At 47.7% G+C, this 23727-nt stretch overlaps 1 protein-coding gene across 3 annotated transcripts; it reads right to left on the reverse strand.

Moving 5' to 3' along the window:
• Window positions 1-1366: 1366 nt before the first annotated feature.
• On the reverse strand, window positions 1367-21680 carry METTL3 (methyltransferase 3, N6-adenosine-methyltransferase complex catalytic subunit). 3 transcript variants are annotated; one of them, XM_078606747.1, is made up of 13 exons: window positions 21576-21680; window positions 15751-15857; window positions 14992-15233; window positions 14320-14497; window positions 13792-13994; window positions 13144-13296; window positions 8367-8687; window positions 7836-8023; window positions 6233-6271; window positions 5513-5621; window positions 4720-4785; window positions 3073-3185; window positions 1367-2693 (listed from the first exon to the last, which is right to left on the reverse strand). In XM_078606747.1, the coding sequence occupies exons 2-13, from the start codon at window positions 15851-15853 to the stop codon at window positions 2588-2590; spliced, it is 1821 nt and encodes a 606-aa protein (XP_078462873.1). In that variant the 5' UTR covers window positions 15854-15857; window positions 21576-21680; the 3' UTR covers window positions 1367-2587. The 3 variants fall into 3 exon arrangements, with proteins under 3 accessions (XP_078462873.1, XP_078462871.1, XP_078462872.1); XM_078606745.1 differs by having other exon boundaries at window positions 14992-15239; XM_078606746.1 differs by having other exon boundaries at window positions 14992-15239; window positions 15751-15860; window positions 21576-21669.
• Between the last annotated feature and the right edge of the window lie 2047 nt (window positions 21681-23727).

The following is a 23727-nucleotide window of genomic DNA, read 5'->3' on the forward strand; positions in this document are numbered from 1 at the left end:
TACTTAAGTGACTTTACCGAAAAAACCCGGAGTACGGATTCCTGAAGTCAAGAAATCAAGATGAGACAAAGCCCCTCTGAAAGCCGCACTTGCTTCCGAGGAAGAGCCTCGCTTCGGCCACCTGCAAATCGTCGTCATCGCCATCACGATCCATGGGCAGAGTAGCCCGTGGGTTGTTGTTCACTGCACATTTCCAACCGTGTGTTTCCACTTTATCTTCTGTCTTGCGTTCAATATGCTCAAAGTAGTGCCACATATTTCTCAAATATTTTTGGAAGAACATGAATGCACTTACAGTTTACGCCAAACACTTGCATCGTATCAAGGCCAAACGTTTAGGTTGAGCCCGTAACTTTGGGTGGCCATGCAAAGCTGCATGAAGCAAGTGATGAAGGTTGTGATGATGACGCAGTTCAAGGTGGTGTGGTGGTGGCAGCATCAGCAGCAGCCTTAAACAAGAGGCGAAAACGGCCATCTGTTCACGGCTCATCTTGGCAAGAAGACATTCTCTTGACTTGGGTTGCCACTTGTCCGGGCTTGAACTGCACCGTCGAGAAATTAGAAATGTGTTCAGGTGACAAGAATAAACAATCCCTGATGCCATATTGTCCTGATTAATGGTATTTTGCACCGCTTTGATCGACTCAGGCTGAGAAATGTCCAGATTTGGTCTACAGTGGGAGAGGTGGCAACCCTGAATGACTTGACGCATGTCAATTTCAAATTTGGTTGTAATTAAATAATTTGCATGATAAAGTGCCTGCACGTGACTTGCCGTCACGGCTCAGCCAGCCACACAAATGACGAAAATACGTCAAAGCATGTTTTATTTTATTATCAAAGGTATTGTTTTTCCTCGATGGACTGCCCCAATCTACCTCCTTCCTCTCATCCCACGCACATGAGCAGCAATTACTGCGGTCTAATCACCCAGTTAACCTTCGCTCAGTGGGCGGCCACTCGTCATCCTCTGTGCCCAGCCTGAAACTCCCTTGCCCCAGACATCTGTGCTGTAGACTCCTTTCCTGTCAAAGTTTCGGCTCGAGACCAGTTTCATCTGCCTATGACGCGGTAGCATTTAGACGCTTTATAAATCATAATCATTGCATTTCTGAATTGATGACAACGCTCAAACAATTGTCCGACAGCCCTCTATTCACAGCCTTGGTACACATGAAAGAACAGTTTGTTTAGTGGTGTCTTTCTATAACATCACCTTATCAACAGTGGCAGGTCTGTGGTTCCTGTTAGCAGGAAACCTCACATAACCCTGGCATGAGGCTTTGACTAAGACCACTATCATGCCTCCTTCCTTACACTTCACAACGGAATGCAAAGTGGGGTTTACATTTCACGAGACGAAGGGTTTAAAAAAAAACATAACTTTATTTTTTTTAAACGTAAACAACACGTACAATTCCCACCTCATAACAGCATCTGCATACCTAAAGTGTTTTATGAGTCGCAACAGACACTGACCTTTGACAGGTGTTTGAACTCAGTTCTTTTCCTTACTGGGGGGGGGGCAGAGAACTTTCAAATCACTTTGGTGGGCAATCACACATTCACACGCCAACTGATGTCACTGCACGAGGTCCTTGCAGTGACAGAAGTGACCTTGCATGCTAAAATTAGAAACCACCCACAAGGTTGAAAATATTCCCATCCAGTACCCGATTAAAACGGCCAAAGATGCTTGCGGTGAGCTCTTCCGAAGTGATAGGACTCGCGTGGCCACAGGGCTGTCCAAAATTAAGTCGCGGGCTGTATCTGGTCCAGACTTTTCTTGCCAGTGGCAGATTATGTATGAAAAGCAGTCGGTCATACAACACATTATGGTTTAGTCAACGTGTTATTTCATGAATCACGTTAAAACGCTACCGAGATAATCTCCTCTGAAAAGGAAACCTAAGTAATAGTTTTTACTTAAGGATGTTTTGTAATTCAATCTATTATTTAGAAAAGTCTCAAGACTTTTTCAGAAGGATCCTAGATTGGAATGTTTGTCCAATTCCATAACTGTTTTTTTCTCTTACACAATGGATGGAATCAGTGTCTGGAGAAAGCCTACACGTGAAAGCACTCGAAAATCTGCAGGTTGGCACCGTTTTGTGTACTGCAAACTGTTGGCTAGCAGCCCAATGAGATTTTCACCTGTTGATCTCTGTGATCCCTCAACCCCATTACCACAATGGATAAGTGTGCACTGGCATGCCGCCCACACACTCCACAGCCATCCACGGTACACCACTAACAAATCCCAGAACTCAACAGGAAGTCTCTTCACATTTTAAGCATATTCTTTATATAAAAACATTGTTTCAGGGTAAAGAGATTCATTGTGAGGTCAGGGGTCAGAAACAGGGCTTAATTTCGCACTGAATATTCTCTGGGTCGCTGGTTGACTAAGGCCATAATGAGCGGAGATACACTGAATGTCGTGTGACGGGTGCTTTCATATTTTCTGTGTCACCAACTCAGACAAAACCGACTAAAATTAAGCCCTGGGCATGACCTCCAACCTCCGCCCTATGCCCTCTGTCCTCACGCACGCCATGCTTGTTTCCCAGAACTCATCTCGCTGGCGTTAATTGGCTTTAGTGATGATGCCGTCAGGGTAACGCTTCTTGAAGCGAGCCACCACCTCGGGGTCCAGCAGGTGGATTCCGTCCAGCTGGTTACCCAGCGTAACCCTGGCAACAAAGAAATGGACCATGAAGCAGCTTAAACTGATCAGGAAAAAAGAAGTGCAGAACAGAACATTCCACAGCAGAAAGAGCAGGAAATGAGCTTCAGCGGTCACAAAGACTGATCATGATGAAAAGCAGGAGAGGAGGGGAAAGTAGGATTAGTTCCGTGGTGATAAACAATGGTGGTATAAACAAGAAAGCATCTGGCTGGACTCCTGAAACAGAATTAATGCAACAATACTGTCGTCTATAACACACAGCAAATTGAGCTGCCCACTTTTGGCCTGCAATGACTGCTGGGGAGACAAGGGATGAACAGACTTTAGTGCTGCCAATGTCTGCTTTAGCTCACGGACTTTTCTCTTTGTGTGTGAGCTCCTACCAGTTGGGCTGGATGTTGTGAGGTCTCCCGAACAGCTCGATCTTGCGAGTTCCGGGGGAGAGGCGTTCGATGATTCCGTAAATCTCGTCAGGCTTATGACTCGTGGAGCGAACCTGTACCATGCGTGGGTGCACAACGGCACCAGTCAAATAATGATAGAATCTACATTCTCGCCGACTCAAATAGCAACACAGTTTTAATTTATAAGTATAAAAATAACATTTTGAAAAGTTGTGTATTTAGATGCAGTATACATTCTAAAGTGTATATGATAATGTGCTAGCCAGAAAAAAAATAGTTTTAAAGATCCCTCTAGTGATGAATCATTCATTTTTGGGTCAGGTGGTGCAAGTACAATGTGTGCCATACAGCCTCCTCCCCCTAACAAAGTCCAATAAAGTTATTATGTCAACGTGGTCATTTTTATTGCTTAAGCAAAGTGGTATGTTGACCCAAAACTTTCTAACAGAGGATGATAATGGACCGCAACCAAAGGATGAAGTTACGGAGATGAGTAGTCAGATGGGCATAAACGTGTTTTAATGTTAAAGAGCAATCCATATTTGACAATGACGATACGGTGCGACGTTTCGCTGGTAATCATAGCCATCATCATCAGGCGATTGCCAGAGTTCATCTCCTGCATTGAAAATGTTCTGCGATCCTCGGGCCTTCGCAGTCGGGGGGTACTGATTGCTGTGTCATCGGAATTGAGTAATATGCAGGTAAATTTCAAATTTTGCAAATTTGGACCACCGTGCCAGGACACAATGGTCTACTCTCGCAAACGAAGTCACGGCATGTTTAATGTCCACTGTGGGCAGATGGCGCGTCAAAGTATTATTACGGTTATTACATCCGCAGTAAGAACCAGGGCAACCACTGGTTCGAACTATGAACCTCTGCAACAAGTGGAGAACGCGCAACCGCTGGGCAATGTCATTATCTCTTAATTATCCTCAAGAGCACGTAATGTTTGACGAGTCGTGTGTAAGTTATGAGCGTATATTAAGTTGTGTTTAGTTATGTCTTGTTAATGTTACAAGTGTGATTAGTGAGGTGTGCAATTAAGTAGTGTGTTATTTAAATTATACTGGGGTAAGTAGTTAGTCCTATGTTATCTTGATTAAAGTAACATCATTTGAAGGAGGTTACGATGCGATTACGAATAATAATTTGTTCCTAAGCCGCACTCAGCCTATAGCTGCAGGCTCGGTTGAAAGAATAACAAATCGCCTATGTAGCACTGCATCGATTGTTGGGGTAAGTGCTTTTAGTGAGCACCTATTTTAAGGCTGACACAGCTCACAAGGAGGTGGTATGGCCTGAAACATGTCCGACCACTGTTGTCTCCCCTCTGGTGAACTTTACACACTGCACCAGGTACTCAATTAAGGCCGAGTCGACGTAGGGAGAAGTTTTGAAACCACTTTCCACTGATGTTAGTTGTGGCTGGGAATTGGACTGAAATGAACGAGTTTGTAGTGCAGTGAGATTACCATTATGCGACCACTAGCCACGCTATTACACATAGGACCTCACACATGAATACATTTTGCATAGTAATTGGAGGTGCGGAATAGTGTGCCATGAGCTGCTGTTACACTCACATTTGCACACACACAAACAAGCATGCAACACACTTGCCTCTGCGACCAGAACATCACAATCCAGCCCCCGGTTAAAGCCCTCCGTGTTCCCCTTCATACCAACCTGCGCACAGTGACATACATGCAATCAACATCAATGTCCCTTACATAACCAGGCGAGCGCTCACACATGCAGAGTGATTTCGGGTCATTTACACACTACTCCGTGCTGCAGCATGCAGTAGCATGGTGCGCGAGACACGTTTTCACCAGAAGTCTAAACTACAAATGCAGACAGATGCAGCCGGTAACACGTTGCCCTCTGCCCATACTTTATGTGGAACTGAGAACACTGAACTTGATGCTGTGCCCTAGCTTGGTTTCGTGTACATAGGCTAGAAGAATACCAAATTGTGCCCATAATACATGTACGTGTTTGCATGCATGTGAGACAGCGTGCATTTCCCATTGTTTGTGCGTGGATGTATGTGGTTGTATGAGCGGGTGTGCATAAGCAAGTGTGCACGTGTGTGTGTGTGTGTTTGCACGTGTGTTCATGTGGAAGAGAGTGTAACCACGTATGTATGCATGCGTACATGCATGTGCATGCGTTTGTACATATATACAAGTTGCACGGGTGGCGCAGATGCCAGTCAACAGTCAGTTAACCCAACACACCTAGGTTTGTTGCACGGTCTCCTGCCAGTTAGCCTTTGAAATTTCAATTGACCCTACGTGCAATTATCCTGGCACAAGCGATACGGTGGCAATTTGCCACCAAGTAATGTACAACAACAACAGCTGTTGTTGTTTTACGTATGCGTAAATGTATGCCGGTTGGACGCTGGTACCAGGCAATGCTCCTTGCCGTGGTTGAGCCAGTGGCCCGTCCGCCCTGTACGGATGATCCGCTGCAGTTGATTTGTCTTAACCCAGATGAGCTCATCCACTCGCTCATAGCTGCATACATACACACACGACAATAATTATCATCAGACAGTAAACATTTTGCAACTACAGTCCCCGCAGATGTAGAGAAAGAAATCGACTCTCTGGAATTTTTGTCTTTACATGTTTATCCAACAATTGACCACATTTGTCAATAACACTGCCATAAAATAACTATATAATAGGTGACATTTCGAGCAATGTCCCTTTTTCATAGGATATAAATGAAGGGCCATTGGGTTGCGCTGACCTGTGAACACAGCTTTCCAATTCCTGCTTCTTTCCTGTTGCGATTATGAAACATGAACGCACATGGCGTCTTTAGTTCTAGGGTAAGGTTAGGTGTAAGGTTAGGCATTAGGGTTTAGAAACAGGAGTTAAGGTTACGGTTTTGAGATTAGGGTTATAAGATTAGGGCCCAGGACAGTATCACCCGCATTTGTGTGACAGTAGTCTAAGCCGCAAGTGTTTTGTGCTGTGGTTACTGCTTCTTAGCCACAAGCTGTATAGGCATGAGTGTTCTCATGAAGCTGTATGATGTACGATAACAAATACGATATGATGCGGCCTGAGGTTTTGTGGTTGTGATGTGGGCTCCTTGGAAGACCTTGGGAACGACTTACCCCCAGAGCTTCAGGCACTCCCTGCCCAACTCCATGGCTCTGCGGCACAACCACACACGCACGGGCACGCAGAAATGCAAATAGGCACGGAAATGCGCCCGCGCGTACACACACAGCCATACGCACGGCATACTGTACATGTGCAGCCCTTTTGCCAATCGACTGCCGGAGGAGGCACCCTCCCACGTTGTGCAGGTCGTAGTTTATTTGAACAAACTTCACCACGCTTAAGTATTGTTAAATAGGTGGCGAATATAGATGTGGACGCATAGAAGTAAAGATTTTAAAAAAATGGTAGAGTACAATAAAGTATTGTGCTGCACTGCCCTCTACTGCCCATAACGTAGCCCTGCTTGCCTATTACAATCATGGTGGTTGCCCATCCAACTATCTTCAAAGATCTATTATTTATACTATTAATTATATTGGATTTGAATATTCAGATTCCAAAGAACACAGGATGAGATGTTACTATCCTTTGTACAAGCACTTCCAAGAGTTCATGAACAGTGAGCCTGGTGAAATTTGGGGAGCGCATCGTCAGTAGTGAACCTTTGGATCCTAGGGTGTTTCGGCCTTTCATACTATACACCCTCCCCAAAGGCGGCCAGCGACAGGGTGATCAATCCTACGCTCGCGTCCCATTCCCAATTAGTCATAGGAGTTGCCTTGTTGTTGATAGCCAACATCCCATGGGACTATGCATGGCAGGGGTGTCCTCCTCCCCGAGTCAAGCATTGTTGACTGCATACCTCCTGGCCCTCTCACTTTGGGGCCCAGCTGGGGTCTTTCCTCTTCATCCAGAGCCACTGACTGCTGCCTTCTGCCGCCTCCGATACAGCTCTGATTGCCGAACGCTGGCTCTGGCCCTTAATTCCCAGGTCTCTAAGCAGTCTGGTTGTAGATGTTGCCACAAAACCTCTGCAGCCCACCTCCACTGGTCGGACTTCTGTGTTCCAGCCATGATGCCGTGCTTCGGCAGCTAGATCGGAATAGCGCAGATGTTTTCGCTCATAAGCCTCATCTACTGAGTCCTTCCAGGGTACTGTGAGCTCAATGATGAATACCTTCTTGAGCGAACTGGCCCAGAGCACCATGTCAGGTCTTAGGGTGGTGGTTGCGATCTAATGTAGTTGTGGAGAATATAAATAACAAAATAAGCGGGCAATGTCTCCAACACATATTCGTCTACAAAACATTTTTTTTAAATGACGAGGATTTTTTGTTACAAAATGCACTTTCCACACAGACATTGATTCAAGACAGGCAAACTTTGAACCAGTTTCGACAAAGTGTCTCATCAGCAAAGTCGGAGTCAACAATCCAGTCAGCAAGCAAGCATGACTGCTGATGACACGTTCTATGTCAAAACTGGTCAAGAGTTTGTCTCGAATCAATGCTGCTTAACTGTGCACTCCCAGAAGGCCATGCGGCTGATAGGTTGGGTAAAAAATAAGTATCACGAGTGTACAATCTCCTTTAATTGATTAATCGCTTGCATCTTTTCTTGGCATGGTGTTGTGCAGTATCCATCACCATCTATCGCTGCCGTGCCAAACACAGCGATGGACAGTGATGGCCACACTCGCTGTGCGGCCATTACCTGCCCGTCACCCACAGGAAGATGTAGCCATCGTCCTGCAGCACGGGGATGTTGAGCCGGCGCATCTCGTCGTCCGTGAGTGTGCCGTACGGCAGCTCCATATGGATGTCCCAAGGGGGGTCTGCCATCACTACCGAGAACTTACCCAGAATGCTCATGTCCAGGAAGCGTATGTCGCAGTTTATCCACTGCGCAAACACATGTGCACGCACACCAAAGACAGAGTACGTGCCGGATATAGCCTTGTAGACTATAGTGGCAAGGGCATAGCAAGTGCACATTGAAACCCATACATGTACACTCAAGCATGCAAATACAAGCTCCTCCATTAAGCCTACATAGACTGTTGTGGTAAGTGCTAGTAGTTAGCAAGAAAACAGTAAAATAATACATGTTCTCTCATGCACATGAAGATCCCCCAAACAGCCTCAATAGACTGTGGGCACAAGTGTTGTTAGCAAAACAAACAGGAAAACGCGACATGTACTATCGTGCAGTGATGTTAGCATGCAACGTCCATGCAATGCTCACCTGCGAGGGAAACAGTTTCCCCGCGGTGGTGTCATCGCGCGGCCTGTTCACCGCCACCGCCGCCGCCGCCTCCTCCATGCGGCCCCTCCGGCCTGGCCCCCCCATGCCACCACCGGCGGCCAAGCCACCGCCATCGATCTCGTAGTGCACGTACTTGCAGGTGTCCATGTGGAAGCACGTATTAAGGAAGGAGCAGTCGCCCAGCGACTCGTCCGTGTGCTTGTGGATGATGCGGCGGAAGTGCAGCTTGGGGCACGGGCGTGAGGAGCCGCACGCACCCATGCACTCCTGCTTGGTGCCATGCTCACAGAATTCCCGAACCTGCAGCACCGTGGCGGCATGTACGAACAGAGACAAAGATCACCCATGTAGCCTCTACCAGACGGTTGGGGCAAGTGTTATTCGCAGGCACCAATGACGGACAGCAGGGTGCGCAGGGGGTGGCATGGCCAGCACCATGTCCAGTTGTCTGTCTCCCCAGTGCTAATGGTGTTTAAACACTGCTCCAGCTCCTCATTTAAGGGCGAGTCAATTGATTTAGATATAACTGGCCACTGAAGGGGACTGTGGCCTGGAATAAAACGCAGGTTGTCGGGTTCCTAGAGAGGTACTCGAACCACTACAGTTTGGAAAGAGCTTAAAACCCCAACCTGCTGATCAATGAGGTTGACAACTGGCACAGTTGGAGAAATATCATGCCCAGAGCTGTCAACATGATGCCTTAACAACGACATATTTAAGACAGGCCATGAAGATGAATGTAAAATGGATGAAGCCTGAAGGCATAGGGCAATGAGCATGTGGCTCAGGGAAGAGTACGGGAGTGTGCGTGTGTGCCTGTGCGCGTGTGCCTGTGCGCGTGTGCCTGTGCGCGTGTGCCTGTGCGCGTGTGCCTGTGCGCGTGTGCCTGTGCTCGTGTGCCTGTGCGCGTGTGCCTGTGCGCATACCTGTGATGGTGTGCCTGTGCGCGTGTGCCTGTGCGCGTGTGCCTGTGCGTGTGTGCCTGTGCGCGTGTGCCTGTGCGTGTGTGTCTGTGCACGTACCTGTGATGGTGTGCCTGTGCGCGTGTGCGTGTGTGCCTCCTACCTCCTCGCGGTGCCGGACGGGCAACACTGTCGTGGGCAGTGCTGTGGGGGGAGGGCCAATGCCCATTGGCCTCTCCCCTCATGGCGTCTGTGACCACCACAGTGGCTAAACGGGGGCTCTGGACGGGTGCGAGGGGCTGGTAACCCCTCCACCTTCAATTAACCACCACTAAACTACGAATTAAACATAAACCTGTAATTAATAAGCTTGTGCCGGAGGCCCCGGGGGGTCAGGCTTTTATGACGTCTCCTGGCCAAACCCCATTTGGCGGAGCCAGGAGATTGAATTTTCACCCTCGGGGCTCCTCCAGAAACAACGAAAAACCATTGCGGATGGCCACGTGGAATGTTCGAACGCTCACTGCGGAGGAGAGGCTGCCACTCCTCTGTCGGGAGCTGGACCGGTACCGCCTGGATCTCTGTGGCATTCAGGAGGTCCGGTGGACCGGTTCTGGCTCCTGCCACCATGAGGGGTGGACAGTCCTCTACTCGGGGCAGGAGACTGCCAAACAACAGGGTGTGGCTCTTCTTCTGAACAAAAGAATGAAGGGGGCGTGGGAGCGTGGCGGTGAGGTGTGGGAAGCTGTAAGCCCCAGGATACTTTGGGCTTGCCTTCCCATCAACCAGAGGCGAGGAGTGGTGGTCGTGGTTACTTATGCCCCCACCGAAGACGAACATCCGTGGAGGGATGCAGGCAAAGCCGATGAGTCAGACGCTTTCTATGACCTCCTGTCACAGGTGCTGGCTAAAGTGGCCACTCGGGACAGAGTCATCTTGTTGGGTGACTTCAATGCTCGAGTTGGTCATGATGCTGGCACCTGGTCTGGAGTGATTGGAAGGCATGGGCCAGATCAGCTCAATAATAACGGTAGGAGGCTGCTAGATTTTTGTGCAGCCCATGGGCTTGTAATTACCAACACGCTCTTCCGGCATCGGCGCATCCACACAACATCATGGATACATGCCGGGTCCAAGCAAGAACATCTGCTGGACTACATAGTGACGGACCAGCGGATGCGAGCCCATGTCCTTGACACCAGGACCTACCGTGGAGCTGATCTGACCTCTGACCATCGACTAGTCATCTGTAAGATGCGCCTGCCATTCTTCCACTCCGGTGGTGGGTGTACACCCAGGACCCCATTCCAACCAAAAGTGGCCTGGTCTCAGCTAGCTGATGAAAGTTGCAAGCGAGAATTTCATCATTGCTTGCAGCTGGGGTTGGCATCGTCCCCCACTCCACCTGATGTCGAGGGTAAATGGGCGAGGTTTAAGACTGTGACTCATGCAGCTGCAATGGCTGCTTTGGGTACGCGGTCCAGACCTCCCCAGAAACCCTGGCTGACGGAGGAGGTGTTCAGGTTAATTGAGAAAAAGCGACAGGCCCACTCTCATCGCCTACAGCATCCCACGTCAGAGAATGAGGAGGTTTACCGCAGCCTTCGCTCGGAGGTTCGGAGAGCCGTAAGGCGCTGTAAGGATGGGTGGTGGTCGCGGGTTGCTGAGGAGATGGAGTCTGCCTCAGTGGCCCGCGATCACAAATCACTATTTAACTCCATCAAAAAAGTAACCTGCAGCGCCACACCTATTACCATCATTAGAGGAAAAAACGGTGATCCAATCTCCGACCCCCAGGAACAGGTTTGCAGATTTGCTGAGCATTTCTGTGAGGTCCTGGGGGAGGGAAAATCTCTCAGCCAGGAAAACATCATGGCACAAAGTGGGGATAACCCTGCTGAGGCTGCGGTGCCTCAAATATTGGAAGAGGTCACCCCCTGTGAGTGGCTGGCTGAGGTACCAGCTGTTGAGGAAGTACTGAGGGCGATCCGGAGTCTGAGACCAGGGAAGGCACCGGGCAGAGATGATCTCCCAAGCGAAATGCTGAGGGAGGGTGGCGTTTGTGCACAGACTGCCCTATATGACATCATAACAACAGTCTGGACCACTGGACGGGTTCCACAGGACTGGAAGGATGCCCTGGTGGTCCCCCTCTTTAAGAAGGGGGACCGTACCGACTGTAACAACTACAGGGGCATCTCACTCCTCAGTGTGCCGGGTAAGGTCCTGGCAAGGATTATTCAACATCGCCTTGCTAGGCACGCTGAGGAGAGGCTTGCGGAGCCCCAATGCGGTTTCAGGAAAGGGCGGTCCTGCACAGATGCCATATTTTCTGTCCGTCTGCTACAGCAGAGGTGTAGGGAATTCCAAAAAGACCTACATCTCTGCTTTATTGACCTGGTCAAGGCCTATGATACCATCAGTAGGACTGGGCTCTGGGTTGTTCTTCGTGCTTTCGGAGTCCCTGACCCTCTGCTCACGATCATTAAGGACCTTCATGATGGTGAGCGGGCCCGGGTAAAACAACGTGGCCGGGAGTCGGAGCCTTTCCCTGTACACCTTGGGGTGCGACAGGGATGTCCTCTGGCTCCCACATTATTTAACATCTATTTCGACTGCGTAATTCGTGAAGCCTTCAATAGCTGTACCGGGGGAATTACCATTTGGTACAGATATAATGGGAGGCTGATCGACGCCCGGGTGCGATCAAGGGATGGCTCCCTATTGGTCAACCACGTTATGTATGCCGATGATTTGGTAATAGCTGCTCATTCAGAAGAGGAGTTGGAGACGCTGCTGCTGAGACTGGAGCGTGCCACTAAGAGGTGGGGCCTTACCATCAGCCCCACCAAAACTAAGCACCTGCCTGGGTATTTTGTACCATCGGGCACTCCACCCCCACAACTCCCAATCGGTGATGGGGCAGTTGTGGAGAGAGTGGAGAGTTTCCCATACCTGGGCAGTGTGCTTATGACCGGCTCCAGTTTATCAGCAGAGGTCTCACTCCGAATCAGTCGAGCGGCAATATCTTTTCATCGGTTGCGTAACGCTGTGTGGAAGCTACCTGGTCTGTCGCTCCGCACGAAGCTTTAGGTCTTCTCGGCCACGGTCATTCCCTCCCTTCTCTACGCTTGCGAAACGTGGACCCCCCTAGTGGAGCATCTTCGCCGGTTGGAAACATTTAGGCTGGCCTGCCTACGATCCATCCTGGGTTTAACCAGGCTGGATTGTGTGAGGAGCTCACAAGTCCTTGAAAGATCTGGGCAAAGTCCCATCAGTGAGCTCCTCCGGCAGGCAAGGCTGCGTTGGCTGGGTCATGTAGCCCGCATGCCCAGCCACCGCATGCCTAAACAGCTTTTGTTCGGCCGGATCGAGGGGGCTAAACGGGCGCGGCACGGGCTAGAGAAGAGATGGAGTGATGTGGTACAGGAGGACGTGGAGCTGAGTGGACTTGCCGATGACTGGTACCAGCGGTGTCAAGATTGGCCTCAGTGGAGGAGGCTCGTGAAGGACGCTACTGGGCAGTTGGAGGCAGTCGCCCTCCAACAACAACGGAGGGCGGAGGAGCGACGCTCACAACAACGAGCGGAGCGCCGGGTGGCTAAAGCACAGCAAGTTGGCACAGTAGGGGGCACAGGTGGTGGATCAGCCAGTCATCTCGGTCATCTCGGTCAGTCGACCCGTGGCACCTGGGTCTGCCCCGTGACCTCCTGCCAGCGGGCGTTCGACACTTCACGTGGCCTCAGGGTGCACATGGCCTGGCACAAGCGTCGTGGTGACGTCACCGCCACTTAGTGGCGAATGGCGGTTGTTGTTGTGCGCGTGTGCCTGTGCGCGTGCGCGTGTGCGCGTACCTGTGCTCCCCCTCGTGAGCGGAACTTCTCGAGAATCGACTGTTCCTTGGCCGTGCTTGCCGTGAGCAGCTGCAGTATCTCGGCCGACACCTTCTTGCTCTCCTGCTCACGCGTCGACTGCTGCGACAGCAGGCTCATGATCTCCTGGTCCAACTGGAGAACCGGCAGTTGCCCACATCACCACAACGCACCCACATCCTCATCTGATCATCATCAGCCACGGTCAACCAAACTGCTAGGTGACGTCATCCCCAACTCGTCGCCATCCTTCACAGTCCCACGATCCAACAACCCACCCAGCACCAGCACATGAGCCCAGCTCATCGCTTAATCTCTGCAGTGGATTTTCGCTTTGTTAATACAATCCACAACAAAACGCCAGATCGCTTCAGACCTCAAGATAAGGAGGATTGATCCTGGAGAGTGCTTGTATTGGCAGCCATAATGAAGGTTGGTATAGGCTGTGGGCAGTTCAGCTCCATCTATTGTTGTACTGTATGTCTATGCTCCCTACCTTCACCAACCAACACTTAACAACATGGTAAATGACAATCAAATAATCTCCATGGACTGAAAAAAAAGGACTGCACATGCACTCGTTATTGTCTTGAGTCAGCGTGAGAATGCAGCCAACGATGACGCTGTCACCTCATTGCTTGTGGATGATGTGGAGGTGGATGAGAGCTGCGTTTTCTTATTCATCTTGTCGGGAGGTGCTCCCTCGCTGGCCTCAGCCTTCCGCTTGTTGGCGCTGGAACTGGGCACCAGTGGAATCGAGCTGCCCCCATCCTGCCCCAGGTCGCCCTTGCCGACCCCACCAGATCCACCTGGGTCCGCTGTCACACCTGGTACTGCACGGCAAGGACGTGACCCTTGGTTATTTGATACTTGTCACAATTCGAGGCGGTGATTCAATTCAAGAATTGATTATTTTTTCCCGCACTGCCGAGATCCTGGGTTTTTTGAATCCAGATTTTAGCCATTCATGATTTAAGCAGGTCTCTTAAATCTAATCAATTGATGGTCTCAGCTGAACAAATAACTGCACAAAAAAGTCATCACGATAGATTTTTCCAAAATGACAGTTCTGAAAAAAGGAAAATCAGTTTTACTGCCAGTTTCGCGCTCTGACCGGCGAGTCACCACAGAACCCAACGATAAACTCCGGTTACTCACCTGACCCAGAAGTGGTGGCTGCCCCCAGCATTGCGGACAGCTTTGAGTGCTCGGCGTCTGTGACGAGCACGCATGGCCCGCCGTCCGGCAGGCAGCCGGCACTCACCGCGATCAGCTCCTGCGCTGCGAACTTGTGCAGCAAGCTCTCGACGGACGCCCGCGTTACGAGGCATTCGGACTGCGCGTGTACACGCACGACATTTGCGCAGACACACACACGCGCGCGCATGCAAGTCAAACAGATTATTGTACATCGCACAAAACGAACACACGGTTCTGCACGAAAAACGGAAGTGTGAAATGTCACGTCGAGCATAATTAAGTCTTGGTGGGGGGGGGCCGGGGGGTGAGTGGTGTACATGGTGTTTGATGTCCTCATCTTGGCTGAAAATTATTATGCCACCAAGGTTTGGAAAACCCATTGATCAAGTTGGCCGGTTTTATGTAGGGTACGTCCCTAATAAACAAGTTTATGCCGAAAATGCATTTATATTGGATTATATTTACGAAGGTTCTTGTGACACCCTCCGATACAGATGGACAGAGCTAAGGCATCAATACAATCAACCTTAGCTGGAAAGGGTTAAAAACACTTCTCGAGAGCTCTACACAGCCGTCTTAACATCCCCATCACATGCCACCGTGCACTCAGTGGCCACTGTGCATCATCACCTGTGAGATGGCAGTCTGGATGGCAGCCGAGTCAACGGGCAGTGGCAGGGCGAGGTCGGAGAGGTACGCGAGAAGCCGGCTCTCGAGCCGCGGGTCCACCCTCACCTCCAGCACCGGGGCTGTCACCTCGACCACCCCCACTGCCCCCCGCCGGAGAGAGGGCTCGGGGAGGGAGCTCGACGGCGAGTGGCCTGTAGGGCTCTCGCTGCGTGCCGCAGGCCCAACCACCCCGCCGGTCACCTCTGGGTCTGGCGGCCACCGCAGAGAAACAATTAGGTTTGGAAAATGCTTGCAATATAGGGTATCTTAAAAAGTTTATTCACCTAAAAAATTGATTTTTTTTATCAAATGGATTAATTGCCTGAATGATCTTTAAAAAAAGAGTTTTTCAGCATTGCTTACTACCCCACACCTGTCAGATTTCTCAATCACACCCCTAAACAAGACGTCACCCCAATAGTCTGATGCCTTCATTGGCTATCAACCCCAGATCAATTCCAAGACCGCTTGCACCATCTGCAAAATCCTCTATGGACCTGCCCCCTGCCAACCTCTCTCCTACCTCTGCAAGGGCGTCTTGCAGTGACAGAAGTGAATGTAATGTGTATAAACATGTGGCTGCCAAAGATAATTGAAAGTCCTTTACAGCTCTCAGTCAGGGAAATATTCCCTATCTATGCTATTGTATTCTGTTTGGGGACCAGAGTAGTCCGATTACGGGAAGAGAGTGGTCCAATATAATCCATTGTGCGGAATCACCAAGGCCAAGCTGAGCTGGGTCCTTCCATCTCCTCTGGAGTCTCTCCCGCAGGCTGCTCAGCTGCTTCTTATGAGCCTGGATGCTGCTCCACGTGTCCGACATGATGCTGCTGACACACACAGGCAGGGATTAAACTCATAAAATATTTCAGACTCTGTCTTCTCGACAGACCTGTTCTTCACCTGAGGACGGCTGCTTGCATTGTGGCCGAAACGTCGTAAGAATTATTTTATTATGTTTTATTATTATTATTTTATTATTTACATTCTACGTGACTTTACCAAAAGAACCAAGAAGATGAATCCCTGCAGTCACGAAAGCTTTAAATCTAAATTTCATAAAATATTTTACAGAGATGCCTAGCCATCAATCCATCGGAGCCCACCTCCTCTCCAATTAATAGCACAGCAATTATATACCGTAACACCATCACCGTTCGCACCACAACAATTGCCAACATCACCACAGGCATCCCAACAATCACCAGCATCACTATCAATATCACCGTTACCACCATTGTGATCATCACATCACCACCATTATATCAACACCATGATAACCACCACCATGACCACATCATCACCATAATACCATCATCCCCATAGTCACCACCACTACAACCATCACTCTCACAGCCGCCAACATCAGCACCACTATGAGCAAAACAAAAATCACCACCAGCACCGTTATTTTTAGCAGCATCATTACCACCACCGTCATTGCCAACGCAAATTTTTACCACCAATATCATCACCGTCAATTTCCATCACCACTATGACCACCATCACCACGAAAAAACTATAATCACCACATCCTTAGTGGTTGGCACTCAGGCGAAAATTTTCGGATCGGGTGAGCCGGTCTCAGACGAAGCATTCTACTAATTTAAAAAGACTCGGCACCATACTCGACCAGTATATGTGGTTTGATCACCACGTGCAAAATATAATCAGGTCCTGCAATTTTCATATCAGGGCTCTACCACACATCCGACCACTATTGAATCGTGACATAGCCAACACAGTGACGTCTAGCATAGTATCGACAAGGTTCGATTATTGCAACTCACTACTTTACAGGACGTCTGGCAAAAACATTACCAGGGTGCAGAGTGTACAAAATGCTTTGGAACGTGTTGTGACGGGTACTGCAAGATCTGACCATGTCGGTCCGGTGCTTGCCGAGCTGGTTGCCGAACGAATACATTATAAGGTCGCAATCATACACAAAATGCTTGCCACAAATGAACCACAATACCTTGCTGAGCTCGTCAAAGAGCATAAACCATCACGCTAACTCCGGTCATCCTCACAGCGGCTTTTGGCTAGCCATCGAGCAAACACTGTCACTGTATCGCGCGCTTTCAGATGCGCTTCTGCGGCCGTCTTTCCGGAACGTTCTTCGTTCCAATATTAGAAATTCACTTGAGCTATGCATTATTATTTGGTTCTTTCGGTTAAGTCACGTCTAAAGATAAAATAATTAATTAAATTAAATAATAGAATACGACGTTTCGATTGCAACACAAGCAATCATCAGGTATAATGAAATAGCGACATAAAATCTAACCAGAAAACTATAGACAGACATATAAGCAGACAGATATTACCAAGATACATAGCGAGAGCAACACAGGTAACAGAGAGGGATGATCGTCTCTGTGGGGTGGCCTTAAATAGACAGAGGGGGGGGCGGAGGCAGAGAGAGGGAGGGGCGTTAGAGAAAAAATTTGCATATCAATTGGTGCTCCAAGAACGATTACACGGCAAGCAAGCCTGAAAATCAGGAGAAAGACACACTAAAATTAAATAACCTAGTAAAATATCGAAATGTAATGTAATACAACACAGAGGGTCGGTCAACACACAATTAACGCATAGCCTGGTTGATTACGTATTTCAAAGATTGCTAAGTTAGAATTTGAGTGTGAACATTCTAAAGAGGACACAGGCAGAGAAAACAAGTCGCCAGAGAGAGAGAAAAAAGATAAGCTTAAAACTTCCCCGTAGAAGTGGTTCAATCTTAATTTTAGAACTTTCGTGACTGCAGGAATTATTATTTGGTTCTTTCGGTTAAGTCACGTCTAAAGATAAAATAATAAATTAAATTAAATAATAGAATACGACGTTTCGATTGCAACACAAGCAATCATCATCAGGTATAATGAAATAGCGACATAAAATCTAACCAGAAAACTATAGACAGACATATTAGCAGACAGATATTACCAAGATACATAGCGAGAGCAACACAGGTAACAGAGAGGGGTGATCGTCTCTGTGGGGTGGCCTTAAATAGACAGAGGGGGGGGGCGGAGGCAGAGAGAGGGAGGGGGGTTAGAGAAAAAATTTGCATATCAATTGGTGCTCCAAGAACGATTACACGGCAAGCAAGCCTGAAAATCAGGAGAAAGACACACTAAAATTAAATAACCTAGTAAAATATCGAAATGTAATGTAATACAACACAGAGGGTCGGTCAACACACAATTAACGCATAGCCTGGTTGATTACGTATTTCAAAGATTGCTAAGTTAGAATTTGAGTGTGAACATTCTAAAGAGGACACAGGCAGAGAAAACAAGTCACCAGAGAGAGAGAGAAAAGATAAGCTTAAAACTTCCCCGTAGAAGTGGTTCAATCTTAATTTTAGAACTTTCGTGACTGCAGGAATTATTATTTGGTTCTTTCGGTTTAGTCACGTCTAAAGATAAAATAATAAATCAAATTAAATAATAGAATACGACGTTTCGATTGCAACACAAGCAATCATCAGGTATAATGAAATAGCGACATAAAATCTAACCAGAAAACTATAGACAGACATATTAGCAGACAGATATTACCAAGATACATAGCGAGAGCAACACAGGTAACAGAGAGGGGTGATTGTCTCTGTGGGGTGGCCTTAAATAGACAGAGGGGGGGCGGAGGCAGAGAGAGGGAGGGGCGTTAGAGAAAAAATTAGCATATCAATTGGTGCTCCAAGAACGATTACACGGCAAGCAAGCCTGAAAATCAGGAGAAAGACACACTAAAATTAAATAACCTAGTAAAATATCGAAATGTAATGTAATACAACACAGAGGGTCGGTCAACACACAATTAACGCATAGCCTGGTTGATTACGTATTTCAAAGATTGCTAAGTTAGAATTTGAGTGTGAACATTCTAAAGAGGACACAGGCAGAGAAAACAAGTCACCAGAGAGAGAGAGAAAAGATAAGCTTAAAACTTCCCCGTAGAAGTGGTTCAATCTTAATTTTAGAACTTTCGTGACTGCAGGAATTATTATTTGGTTCTTTCGGTTTAGTCACGTCTAAAGATAAAATAATAAATCAAATTAAATAATAGAATACGACGTTTCGATTGCAACACAAGCAATCATCAGGTATAATGAAATAGCGACATAAAATCTAACCAGAAAACTATAGACAGACATATTAGCAGACAGATATTACCAAGATACATAGCGAGAGCAACACAGGTAACAGAGAGGGGTGATCGTCTCTGTGGGGTGGCCTTAAATAGACAGAGGGGGGGGCGGAGGCAGAGAGAGGGAGGGGGGTTAGAGAAAAAATTTGCATATCAATTGGTGCTCCAAGAACGATTACACGGCAAGCAAGCCTGAAAATCAGGAGAAAGACACACTAAAATTAAATAACCTAGTAAAATATCGAAATGTAATGTAATACAACACAGAGGGTCGGTCAACACACAATTAACGCATAGCCTGGTTGATTACGTATTTCAAAGATTGCTAAGTTAGAATTTGAGTGTGAACATTCTAAAGAGGACACAGGCAGAGAAAACAAGTCACCAGAGAGAGAGAGAAAAGATAAGCTTAAAACTTCCCCGTAGAAGTGGTTCAATCTTAATTTTAGAACTTTCGTGACTGCAGGAATTATTATTTGGTTCTTTCGGTTTAGTCACGTCTAAAGATAAAATAATAAATCAAATTAAATAATAGAATACGACGTTTCGATTGCAACACAAGCAATCATCAGGTATAATGAAATAGCGACATAAAATCTAACCAGAAAACTATAGACAGACATATTAGCAGACAGATATTACCAAGATACATAGCGAGAGCAACACAGGTAACAGAGAGGGGTGATCGTCTCTGTGGGGTGGCGACTTGTTTTCTCTGCCTGTGTCCTCTTTAGAATGTTCACACTCAAATTCTAACTTAGCAATCTTTGAAATACGTAATCAACCAGGCTATGCGTTAATTGTGTGTTGACCGACCCTCTGTGTTGTATTACATTATATTTCGATATTTTACTAGGTTATTTAATTTTAGTGTGTCTTTCTCCTGATTTTCAGGCTTGCTTGCCGTGTAATCGTTCTTGGAGCACCAATTGATATGCAAATTTTTTCTCTAACCCCCCCCCCCCCTGTCTATTTAAGGCCACCCCACAGAGACGATCACCCCTCTCTGTTACCTGTGTTGCTCTCGCTATGTATCTTGGTAATATCTGTCTGCTAATGTCTGTCTATAGTTTTCTGGTTAGATTTTATGTCGCTATTGCATTATACCTGATGATGATTGCTTGTGTTGCAATCGAAACGTCGTATTCTATTATTTAATTTAATTTATTATTTTATCTTTAGACGTGACTTAACCGAAAGAACCAAATAATAATTCCTGCAGTCACTAAAGTTCTAAAATTAAGATTGAGCTATGCACTTTGAAATTTGGATTGCAAACGATTTTCTTTATAACAAAAATTGTATTCTTTCGGTAAAGTCACGTAGATAGGTTCAAATAAAATAACAAAAAACGACGACGTTTTGATCGCAACACACGCGTTCGTCATCAGGAAGAGGGGGTTAGCTTCTAAAAGCAAACCGTTTATAAAGGTTTAAAATGTGCGTAGCCAATGTTAATGTCAGTGGTGGGCAGCGATCGCGACGCTGGTGGGTTTTCCACCAATCAAAGGGCTGTCAAGTAGTTTGTTGTCATTCCCCCGCACCTCCGATTCGTGCGGTAGGCTACGTACGGTGTGTGAAAGTTCAACGTAGATTATTACCCACCACTATCGCCACCGTCATTATGATCAACAATTGCTATCACCATCATTACCTTCACTACTGCAACCATCACCGTTATAATCAACACATCTCCGCCACCATCATGACCAACAATTGATATTAGCACCACTACGTTTGCCATAACTTCCACAACCACATTCCCACCGCTATCACCATCATCGTGATCATCAATTGCCATCACCATCGCCACTATTATTATTATCATCACCACCACCGCCGCTGTTAAGACCACGAATCGCCACCACCACAACCAAATTCCCACGGCTACCACCATCATCATGGCCATCAATTCCCATCATCATAACCATCAATTTCCATCACCATCGCTATCACCATCACCACCACCACCACCGCTGTTTAGACCACCTATTGCCACCACAATCACATTCCCACCGCCACCACCATCACTATGACCACCAATTTTCATCACCATCGTCGTCGCCGATTTAAGACCACCAATTGCCACCGCTACCACCACCGTCTCCACCACCGCCACCACCACCACCGTCTCCACCACAACCACCACCGCAGTTTAGACCACCAATTGCCACCACAATCACATTCCCACCGCTACCACCATCACTATGACCACCACCGTCTCCACCACCGCCGTCTCCACCACCACCACCACCTCCACCACCACCACCACCACCGCCGTCTCCACTGCCGTCACCACCACCACCGTCACCACCACCACCACCGCCGTCTCCACCACCACCACCGCCGTCTCCACCACCACCACCACCACCTCCACCACCGTCGCCTACCAAGTCTCCGCGTCTCCCAGCGCGCGTGCCCCTCTCCGTGTTTACCACTCTCTACTGTATCGGCGCGCGCGCACGCGCACTGTACGTCGCGTTTCCGGCGGAAAAATTGCGCGCGTGCGCCGGAAATGAAAATTGAATTTCTTTGTTCCGACCGCGTTGCAGATTACAAACTACATTCTAACAACACTAAGATATGTTAGAATAACTGACAGTGCCCATCGCAATTTGCAGTAGAACAAAAAAACTCGAGAAAAAAAATGTTGACATATATCGATTCACGCCTTCGCAGCCTATTTCGATTTCCATTCATGATTCTGTAATCGATGGTTGTACTATTGTTCCTTAAGTGGAATCGATAGCTGCTCAGAGTACAGCAATGTCATTGTTAACGATCACTCGATGGTTCGATAATCGATCTGGAATCGGAATCTACGTTCATATAAAATTCGATTCCTCTTGCCTTGACATTCGGCGAAATAGTTAATGTACGATTCAGTGGAATTGATAGTCTGCCCCTATAGACTCGTATTAATCGTATGTAAATATATATTTTGCATTTCTAATTACTGTATGTATCGGTGAATCGAATGCAATAAAATCTAAATGAGTCAATGCAATTTTTTTCATGAGACCAGCGAAATCCATTGTTTGTGCTCTACTTACGATGCTCCCTTCCATGAACCCGGAGTGACCAGTATGGTTCAGTCTGGACAATTGACCTCCACCCATCCAAAAGGGATGTACTCTACATGGTGGTCCAATATCTTACGACCTCCCCATTTAATTCTCTGAAACGTAATCTTTCTTTTAAGGGAAGGTTTATTTAAAACAAAAACGAGTATGCAAAGGAAAAACGTTATACTGGTAGGAACCACCTGGTTCCACCAGCCCACAGGGGATTATTGTGTCCGTCCGTCGTGCATCCAAAAATGGGAGGGGTGGGGCTGGGTAGAGAGGGGAGGGTGGGGCTGGGTGGGAGGGGTGGGGCTAGGTGGGGAGGGGCTGGTCACCCCGTGGTGCCCTTATAAAATTCAACGTTTAACCTACTCACGCCGGCTTGTGCCCGCCCTCACAGTCGGGCATATTTGCGGAATACACCACGCCGCCGTTGACCCTGGCCATTGACCGAGCAACCCAACGTTCCTACCAGCTCCCTCCGCAGGAATGTGTTATGGGTCAATTCATTGGAAGTTCCAAGACCTCTGCATCATCCTGCGCATCTATACCGGCTTTAGAACGCAGGGCCCTCAGTGGTGACCGATGTTGACTGACACCTACCTGGGTCCTGCAGAGTGATTGACAAGTCTCAGGTTGATTTTGGTTACCCAGTTGAGAACTCGATCAGAATGAGTCTCCAGGGACCATTAGTTTGCCAGTAGCAGGCGATGATAGACCCCGTGTATAGTCCCAATTCAGTAATTTCCAGAGAAATGTACGAGTCTGGCAAATTTGGACCATGCCACCGGCAACACTGGGCCACTTTCTAGTGACCCAACGGGATCTTTAACTTCTAATTTGTAGAATTTAATACTTAATGCACCCGCAGTGTTAATCAGGGCGGCCGCTGGAATCTAACCGTGGAGATCTACAACAAGCGGTGGACGCGCACCAGCTGGGCCACATCACGAGTGGTATCTCTGATTGACCGCCAGTACATTTAAATTAGAAGTCAGTGTCAACGTTTTATATATTAAGTACCAAACATGCGAATTAGTTACCCAGGAAAGTCTCACTGAGTCTCAAGACTCGCTCACGATGGTCCTGCTACAATTGCTGTTGTTTGACCGATCCCATTAATAGGAGATTGGCTTCGTATGGGAGGGAAATGGACAACTCGGAGAAAACCCACGACACATATACGAGGGGGCGAACTCAAAAGCTCCGCGCAGATAAATACAACAATCCGTTTGATGTACACTGCCATGTATTGGTCACACACCCACATGCCTACAACACCTGGCAAGCCCCTCGTGTTGGTTGGTCACTCATACAAATACATAAGGGGCCGTCCATAAATGACGTCACGCACCTAGCGGGGGGGTGGGGTCAGACATTTGTGACGATGTGTGACGAGGGGGGGGAGGCTTGAGGAATGTGACGTCACATCAAAATGCGCAACTTTAAATAAATATAGACAACACGTTCTACTTAA

The sequence above is a fragment of the Lampetra planeri genome, chromosome 26, assembly GCF_965212315.1.
Source record: "Lampetra planeri chromosome 26, kcLamPlan1.2.h2, whole genome shotgun sequence".
Classification (NCBI taxonomy): domain Eukaryota; kingdom Metazoa; phylum Chordata; class Hyperoartia; order Petromyzontiformes; family Petromyzontidae; genus Lampetra; species Lampetra planeri.

Excerpts from the sequence above, each read along its gene's own strand:
- METTL3 (XM_078606745.1), bottom strand. The coding sequence starts at position 15,853 with ATGTCGGACACGTGGAGCAGCATCCAGGCTCATAAGAAGCAGCTGAGC. Across the intron at positions 8,024-8,366 it reads GGAAACTGTTTCCCTCGCAG|TGGATAAACTGCGACATACG; the intron begins GTGAGCATTGCA and ends GTGTTTGCGCAG. Across the intron at positions 3,186-4,719 it reads GTGATGTTCTGGTCGCAGAG|GTTCGCTCCACGAGTCATAA; the intron begins GCAAGTGTGTTG and ends CGCATGGTACAG.